The 23,849-nt window shown below is 47.8% G+C and overlaps 1 protein-coding gene across 1 annotated transcript in view; it reads right to left on the bottom strand.

The window, feature by feature from the left end:
- Window positions 1-621: 621 nt before the first annotated feature.
- The window catches only part of polr3e (polymerase (RNA) III (DNA directed) polypeptide E), a 46,915-nt gene continuing 23,687 nt past the window's right edge, over window positions 622-23,849 (bottom strand). The window contains exons 16-21 of the mRNA XM_078418535.1: window positions 23,129-23,286; window positions 19,546-19,610; window positions 14,441-14,937; window positions 5,475-5,552; window positions 2,244-2,369; window positions 622-1,363 (exon numbers count right to left, since the gene is read on the bottom strand). Coding sequence (XP_078274661.1) covers window positions 1,307-1,363; window positions 2,244-2,369; window positions 5,475-5,552; window positions 14,441-14,937; window positions 19,546-19,610; window positions 23,129-23,286 — 981 coding nt within the window. The 3' untranslated portion in view covers window positions 622-1,306. The remainder of the gene's footprint in view (window positions 1,364-2,243; window positions 2,370-5,474; window positions 5,553-14,440; window positions 14,938-19,545; window positions 19,611-23,128; window positions 23,287-23,849) is intronic.

Raw genomic sequence — 23,849 nt, 5'->3', positions numbered from 1 at the left:
AGTGGAGAAAGAGTTGGAGGATGTACAACTCTTGTTGTACCAAACAATGTACCATTGGTACCAATAGGATGTACCAAAACACAGGCATGACTGGGGCACATGCGTGTCCAACCGCACACCCGTGACCTGAAGAAACTCAGAGGAGTCCAACTAGACACAAGGAACTTCAGATGCAAGAATCATGAGCAAGGCTGGAGTAACTTCAGACTGAAGAAAGGTTCCCACCCAAAACATCGTCTCTATACCCTCCACAGATGCTGCCTTACCCACTGGGTTACTCCAGCACTTTGATGTTTTCCTGGAATTTAAATTAAAATTGTTGAGGGCGAGGACAAGTTCTGTCAGGTGGAGGAGAGGGGATCTGAATGAGTCACTGGTCAAGGAAGAATCAGAGGACCCAGACTCCTTTCTGGTGGGAGGATGGAGTTGAGAAGGGACTGGACGTCCGTGGTAAAGTTGAGGTGACGGGGGCTGAAGAATTGAACATTATTGAAAGTGTTGGAGAGAGCACGAGGGCTTTGGATGGAGGTTGGAAGATGTAGGTAGGAAGTCACATCCCCCTCAAAGTCCAGGAGTGGTGAAACACTGCACCGGAGATGGCACCGCAGGTTTATGCTTTGAACATTTTATTTACAGTTTCTCTCAGATTATTTCTAGCAGCCAAAACAAGCCGCCCGTATCCCCTCATCCGTAAAGTGACAATCACACATTAGGATGCAATCTAAATAAAACCATAAATATGTTACATGGAGAAAACCAGCCCAAGAACAAAAGGGATTTGGTTACAACTCATGGTGTTAATAGAACAAACCATCATATTAACTGTGTGAGCCCATTCACACTGGGATTGCTCACGATCTGTGGCCGACAGCTCTTGTTAGTGAAATCGAGCAGGCGTTTTAATGAACTGGACTGCAAGCCTTTTGATTTGGCGATGTATTACTGACCTTATCATGAACCATTATCCACAATGGCTGGAGATTAAATTTGATTTGAAACCAAGGAAGAAACTAAATGACATTCCATGATTCCTTACAAGTAGATCCATTTCCGCTTCAATTCTACGACCTGCTTTTGAACACAGCACCGAAGAGGTCCAAGTCCGTTAACACCGAGTTGCAAGGATGATCCGGGTCTTTATTCTCCATCCCGGGTGTGGGTACGGGCGACACTCCATCCAGTTCTGCCCTCCGCGGTGAACGAGCGTCCACACAAACCGTCAAAGGCACGCGTGCGTTAACCGCTGCTTCACAGTCACCTCTCGCCGCCCTGCCCACTGTTGCTATCGCAGGGCGATCAGCAGCCGTCAGGAAGGCAGAGTCCCTTTGAGATACCACATTCCACCGTGACTCGCACAGCAGTCCTGCAAAAAAGGAGGAAGAGTTCAGAGAGACACATGCAGGCCTGGGCTCAGAAACAACCTGCTGCCTTTCACAAAGTCACAGAGCGGCACAGTACAGCACAGGAACAAGCCCATCGGCTCACAATGTCTGTGCTAAACATGATGCTAAGCCAGATGACTGCGTGCTGACCCCAGAAGTAGATTTGCTATCATTCATTACAATCGCTGCACACTTTTACACTTTATCCTGTATCTGTACCCTGCGGCTTGATTGTAATCGTGTAGTCTTTCCACTAACTGGATAGTATGCAACATAAAAGCTTTTCACTCTACCTCGGTACATGCGACAATACACTAAACTAAATTAAGCTAAACTAGTCTCTTCTGCCTGCACATGACCCATATCCGTCTATACCCAAGTGCCGATCTAAAAGCCTCTTAAACACCACTGTGTATCTGCCTCCAACAGCTCCCCTGGTACCATGCACCCACTGCTGTTGAGAGTCATAGAGTATGAAAACAGGACCTTCGGCCCATCTTGTCCATGCCGACCAAGATGCCCCGTATACAGTCGTCCCACCTGCCCACCTTAAACCCATATCCATCTAAACCTTTCCTATCCATGTACGGGATGATTGTTGGTTGGCGTTGACTCGATGGGTTAGCATGCAACAAATGTTTTTCACTGTACCTCGCTACACGTGACAATAAACTAAACTGAACTGGGCCAAATGGCCTGTTTCCATCTTGTATCTCTAAAGGCTAGTCAGGATCGATCCTGGGTGTCTGGTGCTGTGAGGCTGCACCACTGTGCCACATGTCTGTGCGGTTGGAATGCAGAGGCAGCCTTAACAACACTCAAGCCCGTGCAAAGCAGAACGAAACGCTCTATGAGCCTTACCTTCAGCACCTTGTCCACGTCTGGTTTGCTGAGATTGTCTCCGACATCCTGGCAGAGTTTGGATTGGATAACATTTCTCCGCACGCGGTAATTCTTCGAGAATATCTCCAGGAGTATCTGCCGGTGCTGAAACAGGAGAATCCGTGGACACATCAATGCTGGTGGGCTGGAGATGACCCAGTCTTGTTCAGTTATCCCAGGGCTGGGAAGGCACCAGAGGCCATTCTGCTCGAAGGGCCGAATGGCCTACTCCTGCACCTATTTTCTATGTTTCTATCCTGGGCATACTGGCTGGCTGAACTGATCAGACCTGCCCTGGCTCCCTCCGCCTGTCACTGGAAACCGTGGCTCTTTGTGCATGTAAGAGACTGATGGACAGTTACGTGGATAGAAAAGGTTTAGAGGGACTTGGGCCATACAAGGACAGGTGGGACTGGTGTAGATGGGGCAACTTGGTCAGCCTGGGCAAGCCGGGTCGAAGGGTCTGTTTCTGTGCAGTATGACTCTATTTAGTTTTAGAGATAGACAATAGACAATAGGTGCAGGAGTAGGCCATTCAGCCCTTCGAGCCAGCACCGCCATTCAATGCGATCATGGCTGATCACTCTCAATCAGTACCCCGTTCCTGCCTTCTCCCCATACCCCCTCACTCCACTATCCTTAAGAGCTCTATCCAGCTCTTTCTTGAAAGCATCCAACGAACTGGCCTCCACTGCCTTCTGAGGCAGAGAATTCCACACCTTCACCACTCTCTGACTGAAAAAGTTCTTCCTCATCTCCGTTCTAAATGGCCTACCCCTTATTCTTAAACTGTGGCCCCTTGTTCTGGACTCCCCCAACATTGGGAACATGTTTCCTGCCTCTAATGTGTCCAATCCCCTAATTATCTTATATGTTTCAATAAGATCCCCCCTCATCCTTCTAAATTCCAGTGTATACAAGCCTAATTGCTCCAGCCTTTCAACATACGACAGTCCCGCCATTCCGGGAATTAACCTAGTGAACCTACGCTGCACGCCCTCAATAGCAAGAATATCCTTCCTCAAATTTGGAGACCAAAACTGCACACAGTACTCCAGGTGCGGTCTCACCAGGGCCCGGTACAACTGTAGAAGGACCTCTTTGCTCCTATACTCAACTCCTCTTGTTATGAAGGCCAACATTCCATTGGCTTTCTTCACTGCCTGCTGTACCTGCATGCTTCCTTTCAGTGACTGATGCACTAGGACACCCAGATCTCGTTGAACATCCCCTCTTCCTAACTTGACACCATTCAGATAATAATCTGCCTTTCTATTCTTACTTCCAAAGTGAATAACCTCACACTTATCTACATTAAACTGCATCTGCCATGTATCATCCGCCCACTCACACAACCTGTCCAAGTCACCCTGCAGCCTTATTGCATCTTCCTCACAATTCACACTACCCCCCAGCTTAGTATCGTCTGCAAATTTGCTAATGGTACTTTTAATCCCTTCATCTAAGTCATTAATGTATATCGTAAATAGCTGGGGTCCCAGCACCGAACCTTGCGGTACCCCACTGGTCACTGCCTGCCATTCCGAAAGGGACCCATTTATCCCCACTCTTTGCTTTCTGTCTGTCAACCAATTTTCTATCCATGTCAGTACCCTACCCCCAATACCATGTGCTCTAATTTTGCCCACTAATCTCCTATGTGGGACCTTGTCGAAGGCTTTCTGAAAGTCGAGGTACACCACATCCACTGACTCTCCCCTGTCAATTTTCCTAGTTACATCCTCAAAAAATTCCAGTAGATTTGTCAAGCATGATTTCCCCTTCGTAAATCCATGCTGACTCGGAATGATCCTGTTACCGCTATCCAAATGCTCAGCAATTTCGTCTTTTATAATTGACTCCAGCATCTTCCCCACCACTGATGTCAGACTAACTGGTCTATAATTACCCGTTTTCTCTCTCCCTCCTTTCTTAAAAAGTGGGATAACATTTGCTATCCTCCAATCCACAGGAGCTGATCCTGAATCCATAGAACATTGAAAAATGATCTCCAATGCTTCCACTATTTCTAGAGCCACCTCCTTAAGTACCCTGGGATGCAGACCATCAGGCCCTGGGGATTTATCAGCCTTCAGTCCCATCAGTCTACCCAAAACCATTTCCTGCCTAATGTGGATTTCCTTCAGTTCCTCCATCACCCTAGGTTCTCCGGCCCCTAGAACATTTGGGAGATTGTGTGTATCTTCCTCAGTGAAGACAGATCCAAAGTAACGGTTTAACTCGTCTGCCATTTCTTTGTTCCCCATAATAAATTCCCCTGCTTCTGTCTTCAAGGGACCCACATTTGCCTTGACTACTTTTTTCCTCTATTTTTTTTCCTCTTCACGTACCTAAAAAAACCTAAAAGATACAGTACGGAAACAGGCCCTTCGGCCCACCAAGTCCATGCCGACCAGCGACCCCAGCACACTAGCCCTATCCTAAACACTAGGGACAATTTACAATTTTACCAAAGCCAATTAACTTACAAACCTGCACGTCTTTGGAGTGTGGAAGCAGGAGCACCCGGAGAAAACCCATGCAGGTCATAGGGAGTACATACAAACTGTACAGACAGCACCCAAGGTCAGTGCTACCTTGCAGCTCCAGCCCGACCATTGCTTCTGTCCAATGTGTTTGTTCACTCTCTCTGCCACCACGTGGGGCTGCTGTAAACTAACACTGAATCTCTGCCACAGGATGGATGTCCTTAAACTGGGAGATGATGTCCTTAAACAGGGAGATGATGTCCTTAAACAGAGATGATTTACAAGGACTTGGCCAGGACTTGAGAGCTTGAGGTTCAGCAGGCTAGGACTTTATTCCTTGGAGTAATGCATGCTGAGGGCATTGATAAATAAAATTACGAGGGAAATAAAATTGGGTGAATGCACAGTAGGGCAATCAAGAACCAGAGGACATAGGTTAAAGTTGAGAGGGGAAAGATTTAATAGGAACTTGAGGGGCAACTTTTCCACACAGAGGGTGATGGGTATATGGAATGAGCTGCTGGAGGAGGTAGTTGAGGCAGGTACTATAACAGCATTTAGAAGATATTTGGACAGGTACCTGGATAGGAAAGGTTTAGAGGGATATGGGGCATCTTGGTGGGCCTGGACAAGTTGGGTCAATGAGCTTGTCTCCCTGCTGTGTGACTCTATGGTCACAGTAAGAACAAGACACTTTGTAATGAGTAACTAAGCAACTCACCTGATCAAAGGCGTCTCCCGCTTCCCAAAGTGCAAAGATCTTCTGTTCATCAGCTGAAGTAGTTGTCTGTGGAGGGAACTGAAGAACGAGTATGTGTGAGAGAAGGGGAGATCCCACTGAACCCCCACAGCACAGAGCACCCCACAAACGTGAGGCCACATTTACAGTATTGTGTTCAGTTTTGGTCACTATGTCATAGGAAAGATGTTATCAAGCTGAAAGGGTGCAGAGAAGATTTACGAGGATTTTGCCAGGACTCGAGGGCCTGAGCTATAGGGAGAGGTTGAGCAGGCTAGGACTTTATTCCTTGGAGCGCAGGAGGATGAGGGGTGATCTTATAGAGGTGTACAAAATCATGAGAGGAATATATCGGGTAAATGCACAGAGTCTCTTGCACAGAGAACCAGAGGACATAGGTTTAAGGTGAGGGGGGAATGATTTAATAGGAACCTGAGGGGTAACTTTTTTTTACACACAAAGGGTGGTGGTTGTATGGACCGAGCTGCTGGAGGAGGTAGTTGAGATAGCGACTATGGCAACGTTTAAGAAGATCATGTGATAGGAACAGAATTAAGCCATTTGGCCCATCAAGTCAACTCCACCATTCAATCATGGCTGATTTATCTCTTCCTTCTAACCCCATTCTCCTGCCTTCTCCACATAACCTCTGACACCCGTACTAATCAAAGCAGCATTTAGGTGGGTACATGGATAGTACAGGTTTAGAGGGATATGGGCTAAGTGCAGGCAGGTGGGACTAGTGTAGATGGGGCACGTTGGTCAGCATGGGGAAGCTGGGCTGAAGGGTCTGCCTACACACTGAATGACTATGATTCTATGGCAAAGGCAGGAGAGACAAAAACAGAACCTGACAGTCACACAGGTGAGATGTGATTGAAAGTCAGAATTGTATCCACTTCCATAGATTCCTCGGGCAAATCGTTCTGTACGGGGACCTTCCCCGAGATGATGCCCCCCGAGGACCCTCTCCAATCTCTCCCCTCTCACCTGCAGCCAATGCCCTCTAGTTTTAGAACAGGTTCAATACCATTTGGGACCACTGATCCAGCCATGACCTCTGCCTCAAGCCCGCCCCCCCCCCCCCGCCTCTCCTTCTCCCTCATGGCGATTCACATTCCATCCCGTTTAGATTAGTTTATTGTCACGTGTACTGACGTCCAGTGAAAAGCTTCTTGCTCCGTGCTATCCAGTCAGCGGAAAGACCATATATGATTACAATCAGTGTACAGATACTGATCGTATAATCAGGGAATAATGTTTAGTGCAAGATAAAGTCCAGTAAGTTCCAATTAAAGATAGTCCAAGGGTCTCCACTGAGGTAGATGAGGGTCTGGACCACTCTCTAGTTGATGATAGGATGATTCCGTTGCCTGATAACAGCTGGGAAGTATCTGTCCCTGAATCTGGAGGTGTGCATTTTCACATTTCTGTACCTCTTGCCTGATGGGAGAGGGGAGAAGATGGAGTGACCTAAAATGCTTTCATTGTTTAATGTTCTCTCTTGCAACCTCCTGTGTCCCAGCTTGGTTCGGTAAATCGAACGCCCAGGGCCAAAGCTTGCTGTGAAGATGGTAGACATCTGTGGTAGTTGATCACAGATACTGACCTCCTCATCATTAAAACAATCTGTGAAACGTGCTGCCTCAAGAGGTAGATACTACCATCAAAGACCCACACCACCCTGGCTGAGCTCTCCTTCCACTCCCACCGTGGAGAGGCACGACCACAAGGTTCAAGAACAACTTCTCACCAACCGTCAGGCTCTTGAGCCACCCTGCACAACCCTAACCACGACCCGAACTCAGCACCAAACTAGAGTGGACTTTCTATAGCTTGCACTGCCTACTTTAGATTGTACTGCTCAGGGGTGGTTACTTAGTATGACTGATAAATATATAATAAAAAATAATTTGTGGTGCTGTTGTATTAATGTGGCTGCAATGCTGCAACAAATAAGACATTGTCTTTGTTTTGTTTTCAGTGCGTACGACAATTAAACAACTCTTGACTCAAGAATCAAGAGAGTCAAGAGCGTTTAATTGTCACTGTCACTGTAAACAGAACAATGAAATTCTCACTTGCAGCAGCATAATACCCCTGTAAACACAGTACTTATAGATAAGACAGTGAACAAAAGAATGTTCAACAAATTAAAAACAATTAGTGCAAAACAAAAGCCCAAAGTTATTCATTACTTGGAGTTCTGGCTTCACAACGAGAGCACCCAGCAAGGGTCACCAGCAAAAGCTGATGCAAAAGGATCATTATTGTCTTTGTGTCTTGACTTTGCAGCATGTGTGGCCATGCCAAACACCGCCGTGCTTGCTGTCTCCCACAACATGGCAGACATGAAAGTTGCAGTGTGCCTCACACACGCACACGTTTCAGGCACCGACAAGCCAAAGGGGGAATATAATTTCAGAGATCAGCATAGGTTAGCTGCACTGCGTGACAATTCAATGGTCATTCAGCTTCAGAGATACAGCGTGGAAACCGGCCCACCGAATCCGCACCGACCAATAATCACCCATCTGCTAGGGACAATTAGCAGAGGCCGATTAACCTACAAACCCACATGCCTTTGGAATGTGGGAGGAAACCGGAGCACCCGGAGAAAACCCATACAGTCACATAGAGAACACGTATTCAGGATCAAAACCCAGATCTCTGGCCCTGAGAGCCAGCAGCTGTACCGACCGTTGTGCCACCCGTTATCCTCAGATGCAGCTGGTGCAAACCCACTGACCTTTCTGATCAGAAAGGGAGCCGGTTTGAGCAATGCTGGCCATGCATACTCGATTATTCCTGACATTGTGAAGCATGACTGCAGACCCAGTCCAGTCTGCGCTAGAATCTGCCTTTGCCTTGCGCCCTTTCCCCTCAATGGTTCATCCATGGAGTGGCTTGTTTTTTTGTTTCTTGTTCCTCTTACGTCTGCTGGTTTGATTCTTGTGTAATTGGCACAAACTAGTAGTGGGAATGATTGTGCTCACACAGTGTGCAGTGGGCTCGGATATCAGCTGCTGTCACACTGCAGCTCACGCCTGTTCCTGGGACACTGAGCTCCTGTAATTACAGTGCCGAGCATTTTCTAACAATGCGTTCCTGTTGTGGTTTTCACCCTGACAAATATCTCTGGTATTTTGTGGTTTACTCACGTCCAGCAACAGTGGTGCAGCAGGTAGAACTGCTGCCTCACAGCCCCAGAGGCCCGGGTTTGATACTGACTACAGGTGCTGTCTGTACGGAGTTTGTACGTTCTCCCTGTGACTGTGTGAGTTTACTCCGGGTGCTCCGGTTTCCTCCTACAGCCCAAAGATGTGTGGCTTTGTAGGTTCATTGGCTTGGAGTCATAGAGTGATACAGTGTGGAAATAGGCCTTTCGACCCAACTTGCACACATCGGCCAACAATGTCCCAGCTACACTAGTCCCACTTGCCTGCGCTTGGTCCATATTCCTCCAAACCTGTCCTATCCATGTACCTGTCTAACTGTTTCTTAAACGATGGGATAGTCCCAGCCTCAATTACCACCTCTAGCAACTTGTTCCATACACCCACCACGCTTTGTGTGAAAAAGTTACCCCTTGGAATCCTATTAAATCTTTTCGCCTTCATCTTGAACCTATGTCCTCTGGTCTTCGATTCCCCTACTCTGGGCAAGAGACTCTGTGTATTTATCTATAAGAAAATAACTGCAGATGCTGGTACAAATCGATTTATTCACAAAATGCTGGAGTAACTCAGCAGGTCAGGCAGCATCTCGGGAGAGAAGGAATGGGTGACGTTTCGGGTCGAGACCCTTCTTCAGACTGAAGAAGGGTCTCGACCCGAAACGTCACCCATTCCTTCTCTCCCGAGATGCTGCCTGACCTGCTGAGTTACTCCAGCATTCTGTGTATTTATCTGATCTATTCCTCTCGTGATTTTGTACACCTCTATAAGATCACCCCTCATCCTCCTGCACTCCATGGGAATAGAGACCCTGCCTACTCAACCTCTCCCTAAAGCTCACACCCTCAGGTCCTGGCAACATCCTTGTAAGTCCTCTCTGAACCCTTTCAAGCGTGACATTATCTTTCCTATAACATGGTGTCAGAACTGAACACAATATTCTAAATGCGGTCTCACCAACGTCTTATACAACTGCAACATGACCTCCCAACTTCTATACTCAATACTCTGACTGATGAAGGCCAAAGTGCCAAAATCCTTTTTGACCACCTTATCCACCTGCGACTCGACCTTCAAGGAACCATGCACCTGTACTCCTGGATCCCTCTGCTCTACAACACTACCCAGAGGCCTACCATTTACTGTGTAGGTCCTGCCCTTGTTCGACGTCTCAAAATGCAACACCTCACACCTCTTCTGTAGAGTGTAAGCTGCCCCTAGTGTGTAGGACAGCACTAGTGTGTGGCACACACAGGCTGGTTGGCACACACAGGTGGAAGGGCCTGTTTTCATGCTGAATCTCTAAACTAAACTAAAAACTGGCAAATGATTTTACAAATGTAATCCTCTGCCAGGTTTTAGATATTTTCAATGAAACTATTTCAATACAAACATTACGTTACACTGCACGGTACTGCAATCCTGTACGAGCCCCTCGGTGTAAACCACTGCACAGCTGCTGGGCAAGGCAGTTTAATGCAAAGACTGGGAACGGGCCCAACATCAGCACTAACCCAGCCAGGGACACAGTCTGTGCATAATCTGCTGCTTCACACAATCTGCAGACAAACACCATTTCACACCCCTGCAACATTCCACAGCTCACCCAATCAAATTACCCTGCACAGCAGCAGGCTTTTAAAAATCCTCTGAATGTGTCAAGTCTGCAGGTTGAGGCGCCGTCTCACAGGTGGGGTGAGGGCAGAGCTGGCATGTGCTGCAGTGTAGAGGTGCAAGCACCTGACATAGAGAGTCGTACAGAAAGGAAAGAGGCCCTGCAGCCCACTGAGTCCATGCTGGTCATTAAGCACACCTTTACACCAACTCCCACATTACCATCAACGGCTGACAGGTTCCATCACTCACTCACACACACACACACACACACACCTGGGACAGTTGTGGAATGTGGCTGCCTTCATTAGTCACCATCGCTGCTGGCAATAACTTCCAGAACATTTCCAGGTGGTTCAAGGGATATGGGCCAAACGCAGGAAAATGGGGCTAAACTAGATGGGGCATCTTGGTCAATAGACAATAGGTGCAGGAGGAGGCCATTCGGCCCTTCGAGCCAGCACCACCATTCAATGTGCTCATGGCTGATCATTCCCAATCAGTACCCCGTTCCTGCCCTCTCCCCATACCCCTTGACTCCGAGGAGTCGGGCCGAAGGGCCTGGCTCCATGTTGTGTAACTGTGATTGAAGGGGTAATATCACATGTCAAAGGGCATTGGTCCAGGGTGAGAGGGGCAAAGTTTGAAGGAGATGTATGTGCGGGACAGGTTTTTTCACATCAAGGATGATGGGTGCCTGGAACGTGCTGCTGGGGTGGTGGTGGAGGCAGATACAACATGGTGTTGAAGAGGCTTTCAGATTGGCACATGGATGTGCAGGGAATGGACAGATACAGATCAGGTACAGGCAGAGGAGATTAGTTTATGTTGGCACCATGCTCATGACATTACATACGGACATTACAGGCCAAAAGGACTGAGAAGATTGGAACGTATCTTTTGATATCAAAACAATTGACATTTTAATCTCATTTAAAAAATCAACACACAGCAGATGGCACAAATCAATCAGATCCAACACAAAAGCCCTCAGCCTGAGCGCTGGCATCAATAATTAAACAGCTCGCAGAGGCTGTTCACATCTGTGACAACAGTGGCAATTCTCCAGCCCCGGCCTCCAATCACCCGTCAAAGTCAACAGGATTAGCCCGAGTACTGAATGCAACGTATTCTGCCCCGAATCATGTAATTGCCTTCACAGTTCCTTTCTCACAATTAAGCTGATCTGTCGTTGTAAAATGTAATCTTATTATATCCGTAACGACAGCAAATATTTTAGGATTTTCTATTGCACATTCCACATTTCATTCACTCGAGCCGAGTGCAGGTGCAAGGAGGGGGGGGGGGGGGGGTAAGGGGCAGGAGATGGGGCGGGAAGGGGCAGACTGAAGAAGTTGGAGGAGACCTCTCCTGGTGGCTGCACTGTTTGGAGATGTATTACCCATTGCCCGACCCTCATGCTCAACACTGCCGGTTGATCACAGCAATGGACGCGGCAAGCTCAGTATTAACATTAGGGTGGAAGTGTCAACAACTCGGGGCATAGCTTTAAAGTCAGGGGAGCAAAGTTTGAAGAAGCTGTGAAGGGCAGGTTTTTTTTTTACCCAAAGAGTGGTGAATGCCTACAATGTGCTGCCAGGGGTAGTGGTAGAAGCAGATACAATAGTGGCGTTTAAGAGGCTACATGGATACGTAGGGATATGGATCACCTGCAGACAGAGACTAATTTAACTTGAGGGGACGGGGGGGGGGGAAGAGAGGGACCTCCACACATCCGCACACTTTCAGGCTGACTTTCAGCGGCGGTATTAACCTTATATCCAAAAGGTAGCCTGGCTAAAGTTCATCAGTCACAGTATGATTAGTTCCGCGCTTCATTTCTGCCACGCTATCTCCTTCACAATGCTGACGACAACTAATTAAATGCTTTTCCCTCCCGAGGGCTTTGCAACGCCTCCAGCCATGAATGGTGTTAATGAACTGAATGTTCTTCCCCACTGCTTTGTACAGAACCTCCCACTACTGCAAGAGTTTCACAGCTTCTTATATAAGGGAAGAATACATTTAAGCACTTGGATTTTAGATTTGTTGTTCAAAGATACAGCATGGAAACAGATCCTTCGGCCCACCGAATCCACGCCGACCATCGATCACCCGTTCACACTAGTTCTATGTTATCCCACTTTCTCATCCACTCCCTGCAAACTAGGGGCAATTTACAGAGGGACAATTAACCTACAAACCCACAAATCCTTGGGATGTGGGAGGATATCAGAACACCTGGAGGTCACAGGGAGAACCTGTAAACTCCACACAGACAGCACCCGAGGTCAAGAATGAACACGGGTCTCTGGCGCCGTGAGGCAGCGGCTCTACCCACTGCGCCATATTGCCGCCCTATATTTCTGGTGGGACCCGCGAGGTTTACAGTTCACTAACATCCCAACGCCTCCAGGACGAGTTGAAGCAACGGCCAGTGAAGGCAAGCTCGGGAGTGGGGGACACTGTGGGAGGGGACAGGCAGGTCAGCAGCCCCTGGAGTGGCACCGCGTTTCACAAAATTGTCCGCCAGGGAGGAGGGCAGAGGGAGGAGCGAGGAGTGCAATTTGACACTTCCAACCCCTGCAGACTCAAATGTGAGAAAAGGAAGGAAATGTGTTGCTGCTTGGAGTCCAACCACCAGCTGCTGTCTGCCACCGACCGGGCTGGCTCTGACTGAACATGCTCCGAGCCCGAGACATCACTGCTGGCTGCCACCGACCGGGCTGGCTCTGACTCAACATGCTCCGAGCCCGAGACATCACTGCTGGCTGCCACCGACCGGGCTGGCTCTGACTCAACATGCTCCGAGCCCGAGACATCACTGCTGGCTGCATCCCACAGCCCCTTCAGATAAATTTCTGTGCTCACACACACTCCAAGCTCACTGAAAATATGTCCAAGAGCCTGAAGGTTTTACCAAACCCACAGTTCATTTCTTCCCCTTTTAGACTTTAGAGATGCAGCGTGGAAACAGACCGAGTACATGCCAACCGACAATCACTAGCACTATCCAACACACTGAGGACAATTTTACAACTTACAAAATCCAATTAACCTACGTGTGTGGGAGGAAACCGAAGCACCAGGAGAAAACCCACGCGGTCACAGGGAGAACTTACAAACTGCATACAGACAGCATCCTTAGTCAGGTTCGAACCTGGGTCTCTGGTACTGTGAGGCAGCAACCCTACCACTGTGCCACCCACCAGCGACCTCCCAACTTCCACAAGCTGTGACATCCAGCACTGCGACTGGCTCACTCACTATCTGCCGCTGTTGATAAGGCAAAGGAGAATGTAGATTCTACACGTCTATACAGAACAAAAGAGTAACTAGGAAGAGGATAGAGCCCCTTAAAAGATTTAGTTTAGTTTACTTATTATTGTCACGTCTACCGAGATACAGTGAAAAGTTGTTTTTTGTGTGCTTCCCAGTCAGCGGAAAGACTATACGCGATTACAATCAAGCCGCTGCAAGTAAGAATTTAATTGAAAGAAAAAGGACGCAAAGTGTTGGAGTGACACAGCGATACAGGCAGCATCTCTGGAGAACATGTACGAGTGACGTTCCAAGTCAAAACCCCTTTTCAGAAGGGTCCCAACCCGAAGCGTTGCCTGCCCATGTTTTCCAGTGTCAGTCATACAACACAGAAACAGGCCCTTCGGCCCAACTTGCCCACACCAACCAACATGCCCACATTTAGCCCGTATCCATCCAAACTTTTCCTATCCACGTACCTGTCCAAATGTTTCCTGAACGTTGTGATAGGACCCGCCTCAACTACCTCCTCTGGCAGCCTGTTCCCTAAACCCACCATCCTTTGTGTAAAAAAACATTGCTCCTCGGGTTCCTATTAAATCTTTCCCCCCTCACCTTAAACCCATGTCCTCTGGTTTTTGAGATGTTGCCTAAACTGCTGAGTTACTGCAGCACTTTTCTCCAGAGATGCTGTCTGACCTGCTGAGTTATTCCAGCACTTTGTGTCCTCCTTTGTAAACCAGAATCTGCAATTCCTTGTAGCTACTCTAAGAATTTAATTGTCCTGGTTTGGGTACAGATGGCAATTAAAGACGCTGGACTCTTGAGATTATAACTGGAGTATGTTGGAACCCTACGTAAGGAGTGTTTGACTGTTGCCTGTGTGCGGATACTCACAGGCACCAGGATCTGCTTGCAGCCACAGTTCAGCACGACCTCCTGCAGCATACGGTCAGAGATGCCGCTGAACAAGATATGGCCGGGCGGCAGGCTGGCCAAGTGCAGGTTAAAGAGTCGCTTCAGCTCACTTAAACTGAGCACATAGTGTTTCCTGAGGGTGCCAAACACAAAGGCCCTCAGCTCAGCCGCCACCTGCTTGGTCTGCTCGCCCTGGCTCCGGGCGGCCAAGCGCTCGTCCACCGAGTCGCGGGAGCTCTCGTCAGAGTGGATGCCGTTGGCGGCCCTGCGGCCCAGCCACGTGTCCATGGGCTCGTCCTCGCTCAGCGGCTCCTCCTTAATCTTGATGGCGAGCAGGGAGTTGCCGGAGGTCTGCGGCTCAGCCCCAGCCCCGGGTCTCCGTCGCCGGTGGTCGTTCTCCAGGGTGGCGTGGTTCTCCCGAGCCCGCTCTTTAGCCACGGACACTCGTCGCTCCCCGCTCAGCACCACAGGCACAGCTGCACGGGACAAGACAAAGAGCGGTCAGTCCAGGCACTCCACATCAATGCAATCATATAGCACGCAAACAGGCCCTGCCGTCTAACTCTTAATCTTGGAAGGCATAGCAAGTTCGGCATGTCCCCAACAACACTCACCAACTTCTACAGATGCGTTGTGGACAGCAATTTATCGGGATGCATCACAGCCTGGTTTGGGAGCAGCTCCATCCAAGACCGCACAAAATTGCAGAGAATTGTGGACACAGCACAGACCATCACACAAACCAACCTCCCCTCCATTGACTCCATCTGCACTTCACACGACCTATAATCTCAAGATTCCAGCGTGTTTAATTGGCAAGGCTGCCAGCAGACTCAAGGAGTTGCACTCTCCCATCTCTTTCTTCTCCCATCAGGCAAGAGGCACAGAAGTGCGAAAATGCACCCTTCCAGATTCAGGGACCGTTTCTTCCCAGATATTATCAGGCAACTGAACCATCTTATCACAACTAGAGAGCTGTCCTGAGCTACCATCTACCTTATTGGAAACCCTTGGACTATCTTTAATAGTCTTGCACTTTATACTTAAGTCTAGCTTTGCACTTAAGTCTAGTCTTTATCTTGCATTAAACATTATTCCCTTTATCCTGTATCTGCATATTATGGATGGCGTGATTGTAATCATGTATAGTCTTTCTGCTGACGCAACACAAGCTTTTTATTGTACCTCAGTACATGTGACAATAAACTAAACCAAACATCCTATCTACGCTAGTTCCACCTGCCTGCGTTTGGCCCATTTCCCTCCCAACCTTTCCTATCCTTGTAACTGTCCAGATGTCTTTTAAATGTCAGCAGAAGGAACTGCAGATGGTTTAACTCCTTGGGTGAGGATTCTTCATTGTTATAGTATCTGCCTCAACTACCTCCTCTGGCAGCTCGTCCATATACCCTACATCCTCGGTGTGGAAAAAGTTGCCGCTCAGTTTTCTATTAAATCTTTCCCCCTCTCACCTTAAACCCTCTAGTTCTTCATTTCCCCTTATCCTGGTTAAAAGACTGCATTCGCCCTACCTATTCCCCTCATGATTTTATACATCTCCATAAGATTACCCCTCATTTTCCTGTGTTCCAAGGAATTAAATCCGGGATGACCAACCCGTCCCTACAGCTCAGACCCTCGAGTCCAGCAACATCCACATGAATCTTCTCTGTAATCTTGCCAGTTTAAAAGTGTAAATCATACTCATTCAGCGGAGAATTTTACTGGGCAAAACAGACACACAGATCCATGCTGTTGTCTATTCTGTTCCTCATCCCACTGCACTGTCTCCTTCAATTGGTTTCTCCCTCCTGTGTTTATCCAGCTACCTTAACTCCCATCTGATCACCTCAGCCATTCCCTTTGGGAATGATGTCCACTGGTTACTCCTTCTCCACTTTGGCTAGAGGTGCAGAAGTGTGAAAACGCACGCCTCCAGATGCAGAAACAGTTTATTCCCAGCCACTCTCAGGCAACTGAACCACCCTATCACCGACTAGAGAACAGTCCTGACCTCCCATCTAACTTATTGAGGACCTTTGAACTATCTTTAATCGTACTTTCTGGACTTTATCTTGCACTAAAATGTTATTCATTTTATCCTGTATCTGTACACTGTAGATGGCTCGATTGTAATCACGTATCGGCTTTTCACTGACTGGCTAGCATGCAACAAAAAGCTTTTACAGTACATATGACATGAATAAACTGAACTATAAACTCGGCTAGACTGATCCGTGTTTCAATATTTACACTTCCACACAGTAGAACCGTGTGCACTGCCGATAAACTCCTTCCTAATCTTAATCCCTCGCTTTCGTTAAGTAAACAACTCTAATCTGTCTGATCTTCTGGGAGTTATAACCCCAGTTCTTGCTTCATGCTTACAAATCTTTTCCAGTGCCTCTACATGAAGGTGCGACGAGGAGAGAGGTGCTATGTGCAATGCGTGATTGTTCATAAATTAATGAAACTGGCTAGGATCTCAACACTCTGAATGTCCTGAAGACATCAAACCTTTGGTGAAAGTTACACAGGTGATGCCTTTGTCCCCAGTGTTTCTGTACGTAGATAGAATGGTAAAGAAGATGCACGGTATGCTTGCTTTCATCGGTTGGGGCACGGAGTATAAGAGTCAGGAAGTCATGTTACAGGTTTATAGGACTTTGGCCAGGTTGCATTCAGAGTACTGTGTGCCGTTCTTGGTCACCCCATTACTTTGTGCTGTGGAGGCTTTGGAGAGGCTGCAAAGGGGGTTTATCAGATGATGCCTGGATTAGAGAGGATTAGCTATAAGGAGAGGTTGGAGAAACTTGGATTGGAGGGTGATGAAAAACCTGAAAACATTTAAAATGATGGGGGTAGACAGTCAGAACCTTCCAACTCACCCCTCCCCAAGGTGGAAATGTCAATGACCAGAAGGCATTGCTTTGAGGTGAGAGGGCAAATTTAAAGGAGATGTGCAGGGTAAGTAATTTGTAACAGGGAGCATGGTGGGGGCCTGGAACGCTCTACCAGGGGTGGTGGTGGAGGCAGATACGATAGTAGCATTTAATAATTTTGGAGATAAGCACATGACTATGCAGGGAATGGTGGGACATGGATCATGTGTAGCAGAGGCCAATAGTACAGAATAACTGGCATCATATTCAACACCAACATTGTTGTCTAAGGGCCTGTTTCTGCTCCGTACTGTTCTATGAATGTTAACTGATGTAAGTGATAGTTGGGACCTGATGTAATGAATGCATGCCCAATATACTCACTCATTATCAGAGTCCTTCCCAGAGGACTGTATAAGCAGTAATTAACCCAATACTAGCATCTAAACTGTGCAAGAAAGAACAGAGGTCTGACAGGAAGACTGTGGTAGCATTATCCCCGTGAGACATCAGCTCCACAGTGCCCCCCTACACAGCCGGCATGTGACTGCAGCAAAAAACTAACAGAAAACAAATGCTTAACTGGGACACAAATTGTTTCGCACTTGTGTGCAATACTTTAATTTACATTCTATTGATACAAAGTGTGTAGGAAAGTCACAAAATGCTGGAGTAACTCAGCGGGTTAGAAACATAGAAAATAGGTGCAGGAGGAGGCCATTCGGCCCTTCGAGCCAGTTAGGCAGCAACTGTGGAGAAAAAGGATGGGTGACGTTTCGGGTTGAGACCCTTCTCCAGACACCGGCTGAAGTTCCCAAAGGGAATGGCTGATGTGATCGGAAGAGAGCAGCCTGACGGAGGGTCCCGACCCGGAACGCCACCCATCCTCTTTATCCCGAAATGCTACATGATCCAGCACTTGGTGCCTATCTTCCATTGCTACAATGCCAGAACATATCTCACTGATTGATGGAAAGATACAACATGGAAACAGACCATTCGGCCCACCGAGTCCAAGATCACCATTGATCGCCCGTTCACACTAGTTCTAAGTTATCCCACCTTCTCATCCACTCCTTACACTAGGGGTAATTTACAGATGACAATTAATCTGTAAATCTGTTAATCTTTTTGTTCCATGCTAGCCAGTCAGTGAAAAGCCTATCCAGGATTACAATCGAGCCATCTAGTGTACAGGTACAGGATAAAATGAATAACATTTTAGTGCAAGATAAAGTCCAGTAAAGCACGATTAAAGATAGTTCAAAGGTCCTCAACAAGTTAGATGGGAGGTCAGGGCTGTGCTCTAGTCGGTGATAGGATGGTTCAGTTGCCTGAGAGTGGCTGGGAATAAACTATAACAATGAAGAACCCTCACCAGAGGAGGTAAACCATCTGCAGTTCCTTCTGCTGACATTTAAAAGACATCTGGACAGTTACAAAGATAGGAAAGGTTGGAAGGGAAATGGGCCAAAAACAGGCAGATGGAACTAGCGTAGATAGGATGTTTGGTTTAGTTTATTGTCACGTGTACTGAGGTACAATAAAAAGCTTGTGTTGCGTGCTAACCAGCCATCAGAAAGACCATACATGATTACAATCACGCTATCCATTGTATGCAGATACAGGATAAAGGGAATAATGTTTAATGCAAGATAAAGACTAGACATTCGGCCCACCGAGTCCAAGATCACCATCGATCGCCCGTTCACACTAGTTCTAAGTTATCCCACCTTCTCATCCACTCCTTACACTAGGAGTAATTTACAGATGACAATTAACTTACAAACTCGTACATCTTTAGGATATGGGAGGTAACTGGAGCACCCGAAGTAAACCCGCACGGTCACAGGGAGGACGTGCAAACACTCGCAGACAACACCCAAGGTCAGGATGGAACCCGGGTCCCTGGCCCAGTGTGGCAGCGGCTCTACCCACTGATTGATTGGTGGATTGCCAGAATACCCAATCTCATTCAACCACCTGGCAATCTCACACCAAGCTCATCAGCTGAAAGCTCATTAGCTCTTCTCAATACAAATTAAATCAGATCACTCAGGCAACCTGGGACTGGTTTTAATGATCAGAATAATGAATCCCTACACTTGCTATTTTCAAAAGGAAAATTTAGCACTGATATCCCCACCTGACAAATAAATCTGTGCAGCAATAAAAGGCTGGCTCTTTTCTTCTCATTATTACCTGGATGAGAGACCCGCTTCTTTGGCATCATGTCTTCCTTGGAGAGATTATAGACTTTCTCCAACCTGCAAACAAAGAAAGCCAATAGTTATAGCGGCAAACTCACAGCCCCGAAGCCTGCACTTCATCTATAGCTTTGCCTTGCTGTGGTGATGGAGGCAGGTACAATAGTGGTGTTTAAAAGGTTTTTGGACAGGCACATGGATATACAGGGAGTGGAGAGATATGGATCACATGCAGGGAGAGATTAGTTTAACTTGACATCATGTACAACACAGACATTGGGCCAAAGGGCCTGTTGCTGTGCTGTGCTGTACTGTTTGTTCCGTGTTATCTCAGCTCAGGTTGGTGATATGTCCTCTCTCCCTGGAGCTCAGGCCCTCGGGTCCTGGCAATATCCTTGCAAATCTGCATTCTTTGCAGCTTAACAACATTCTTTCTATATAGCAAGCTGACTGAAACTGAACACAATACTCTTAAGATAATGCCATTATCTGGAGTAACTCAGCGGAACAGGTGGCATTTCTAGAGAGAAGGGATGAGAGACGTTTCTGGTGGAGCCCTTCGACCCAAAATGCCACCCATTCCTTCTCTCCAGAAATGCCGCCTGTCCCGCTGAGTTACTTCAGCATTTTGTCTATCTTCGGTGTAAACCAACATCTGCAGTTCCTTCCTACACAATACTCTTAAATGTGGCCTCCTCACCAATGGGTCTATTGAACCTCACTGAGAACACCCCACCCTTGCCACGTAACTGCAGCCCCACATCCCTGCAAGCGTTGCATTACATCTCCTCTTCGTCTGTTCCCCTACCGGTTCCCCCTTTGCTTTCACATGCAGTGCTGCAGAATTGGAACACAATACTCCAGTGGGGAGAACAATAGTTTCATGTTCCCAACACAATAATCCCGGCAGTCCCGTCTCGAGTGCTAATACATCTAACGAGCACACCAGAAGCACATTAGGGACGCTGGCTGTCCAACACAATGCATACCAGCAGTTTCCCTGGATCGTAATAATTGTAGCAGACAGCACATTGAATAGGGAAGGAAGTAGCTCCCTGTTTCTCGGCCACTTCTCCTTGACAAAAGGGACTGCATTTTGTCACTGGTACCAAGTCAAGCTCAATGAAATCTACACAGACGGGGAAGCAGCACTGCTTGTGCAGCTTACAATACCACAGCATGAAAGTTAAATACTAACCCTCTTCAACCTCTCCCTTTCCCGTGCACACAACCCAGTGTCCCCACTACCTCACCCCCTCTCCCCAACCGCACCATTCCCTTCCACCCACATCCTTCCTCCAGCTTCACATTTCACCCCTGTTCTCCCTACATCTGACCCCCTTACTCCACAATCTGCCAATAGCCCCCCCCCCCCCCCCCCTCACCTGCTGGGCTTTGTCCTGTCCTCACCTCTCATCCAGCCTTCCTCCTCCCACAATTAGTGTGAAAAAGGGTCCCGACCCAAAATCTTGCCTGTCCATTTCCCTCCACAGATGCTACCTGACCCGCCGAGTGTTTTGCTCAGGGCAATCGTCCAGCACTGTTAGATGTGGGATTTGATAGCCTGCTTTGAGCAGGAGCCAGCCACAAGCCGTGCAGAAGTCAGGGCAAAGAAGCTCTTTGGACCTGCTATGATTCGTCTGCATAAAACAAATTGCTGCTTTTGTGCTGAGAGAGAAAATAAAACCACGGGAGAGAGAGTGCCAAATTTGAATAAGACGGCGATGTAATGAAAGTTGAAGTGTGTGCAAATGTTGCACGGAAGGCCGATGGGTGGAGTGAGAAGAAGGCACCAGAGCAGGTCAACACCATCAACAAGGGTTCCTGTACTGCCATGGCAACTGCTTCACCCATTGCCACTGGAAACAGCAAAGGCAGGACCGAGCACTGGCGTAACTGTAGAGTTGCTGCCTTACAGCGCTTGCAGCGCCAGAGACCCAGGATCGATCCCGACTACGGGTGCTGTCCTTATGGAGTTTGTACATTCTCCCTGTGACCCGCGTGGCTTTTCTCCGAGATCTTCGGTTTCCTCCCACACTCCAAAGACATACAGGTTTGTAGGTTAATTGGCTTGGTATAAGTGCAAATTGCCCCCAGTGTGTGTTAATGTGTGGGGATCATTGGTTGGTGCGGACTTGGTGGGTCGAAGGGCCTGTTTCCCCACTGTATCTCTAAACTACTAAACACGGAGATGCAGGCCGGCAACTGGGCACAAGGCTGGACAAGCCTGCTTTGTTGTCTCTGGAGTGTCAGAGGCTGAGGGGAGACCTGAAAGAAGTGCTGATGAGAAGCTAAGACAGGGTAGGCAGTCAAAACCTTTTTCCCCACTATGGAAATGTTTGAGACTAGATGGCATTGCTTTTAGGGGAAGGAGATGTGTGGGGCATAGCTTATCGGTGAGAGCTTAAGTAACCTGTAAAATAAGTCAGTGCACAGATTCAAGGTTTTTTTTTTGTTCACACTTAGAGATACGTGCGGAAGGGTTTTTTTCCCCGAGTGGTGGGTGCCTGGAACGCTCTGCCAGGGCTGGCGGTGGAGGCTGATATGACGGTGACATTTTAAGAGGCTTTTAGACAGGCACATGGATGTGTAAGGAGTGGAGGGATATGGATCACATGGATGTGTAAGGAGTGGAGGGATATGGATCACATGGATGTGTAAGGAGTGGAGGGATATGGATCACATGGATGTGTAAGGAGTGGAGGGATATGGATCACATGGATGTGTAAGGAGTGGAGGGATATGGATCACATGGATGTGTAAGGAGTGGAGGGATATGGATCACATGGATGTGTAAGGAGTGGAGGGATATGGATCACATGGATGTGTAAGGAGTGGAGGGATATGGATCACATGGATGTGTAAGGAGTGGAGGGATATGGATCGCATGCAGGCAGAGATGAGTTTAACTTGCCGTCATGTTGGGCACAGATATTGTGGGCCAAAGAGCCTGTTCCCGTGCTGTCCTGCTCTATGTTTCCCTTTGTACATCCTGCAATCAGGAGGCCAATAAGACATAGGAGCAGAATTCAGCCATTCGGCCCAAGAAGTCTACTCCGCCATTCGATCGTGGTTGATCTATTTTTCCCTCTCAACCCAATTCTCCTGCCTTCACCTCATAACCTTTGACATCCTTACTAATCAAGAACTTGCCACTCTCCACTTTAAAAATACCCAATGACTTGGCCTCCACCACCTTCGGTGGCAATGAATTCCACAGATTCACCACACTCTGACTAAAGAAATTCCTTCTCATCTCCTTCCTAAAGGAATGCCCTTTAATTCTGAGGCTATGACCTCTAGTCCTAGACTCCCACTAGTGGAAACATCCTCTCCACATCCACTCTATCCAATCCTTTCACTATTCAGTTGATGTCCCCCTCATCCCTCTAAACTCCAGCGACTCCTCAATATTACTGCAAACTGTACAAAAGTGCCAGCAAAAAGGCAGAACGGATTCAGTGCAATCTAAGGACCCTGCGTGACACAATCAGTGAGTGAAGGAGTTACTGCTGGCATGTTTGAGTCAGGTCTCTCAGCTTTCCCCAGCCCCAGACCAGAGGGAGGTATCGCTTTACTTGGCCTGTATCCCCATCCAAAGCATGTGCTGCCTCTGGATCACATCTGGGTGCTTCTTCACAAACTTGGAGTCGTGGGGAAGCAGGAACTCCCAGCCTTTGTTGACCCGCGGAACCGCCATTTGCTCCAGGAAGTCCTTCACATCTTCAGGGGGCAGCTGTTCAACAGAGACAAGCAGAGGTGAGGGCAGGTTCCCAACTTTCAATCACTGCCTTTGGGGCTTTTACAAACAAGATACTGTTACAGCCTTGGGGGAATTCTAATGCTGAGCAAGACAAGAATGCTTAGCAAGAATGATAAGCAAGGAATAGGTCAGGTAAATGCACAGAGTCTCTTGCCCAGAGTAGGAGAATCGAGAACCAGAGGGCATAGGTTTAAGGGGGATAGGTTTTTATAGGAATCTGAGGGGTAACATTTTCATGCAAAGGGTGGTGGGTGTATGGAATGAGCTGCTGGAGGAAGTAGTTGAGACAGGGACTTTCGCAACATTTAAGAAGCAATTAGACAGGTACATGGATAAAACAGGTTTAGAGGGATGTGGGGCAAACACAGGCAAGTGGGACTAGTGTGGATGGGGCATGTTGGTCGGTGTGGGCAAGTTGGGCCAAAGGGCCTGTTTCCACATTGTATGACTATGACGTAGGGGCAGAATTCGGCCACTCAGCCCCTCGAGTCTGCTCCGCCATTCAATCACGGCTGGTCTAGTTTTCCCATTGTGAA

This window comes from Rhinoraja longicauda, chromosome 21 (assembly GCF_053455715.1).
Source record: "Rhinoraja longicauda isolate Sanriku21f chromosome 21, sRhiLon1.1, whole genome shotgun sequence".
NCBI lineage: Eukaryota > Metazoa > Chordata > Chondrichthyes > Rajiformes > Arhynchobatidae > Rhinoraja > Rhinoraja longicauda.
The sequence above is the reverse complement of the archived record's forward strand: the minus strand, read 5'-3'. Positions and strand labels throughout refer to the sequence as shown.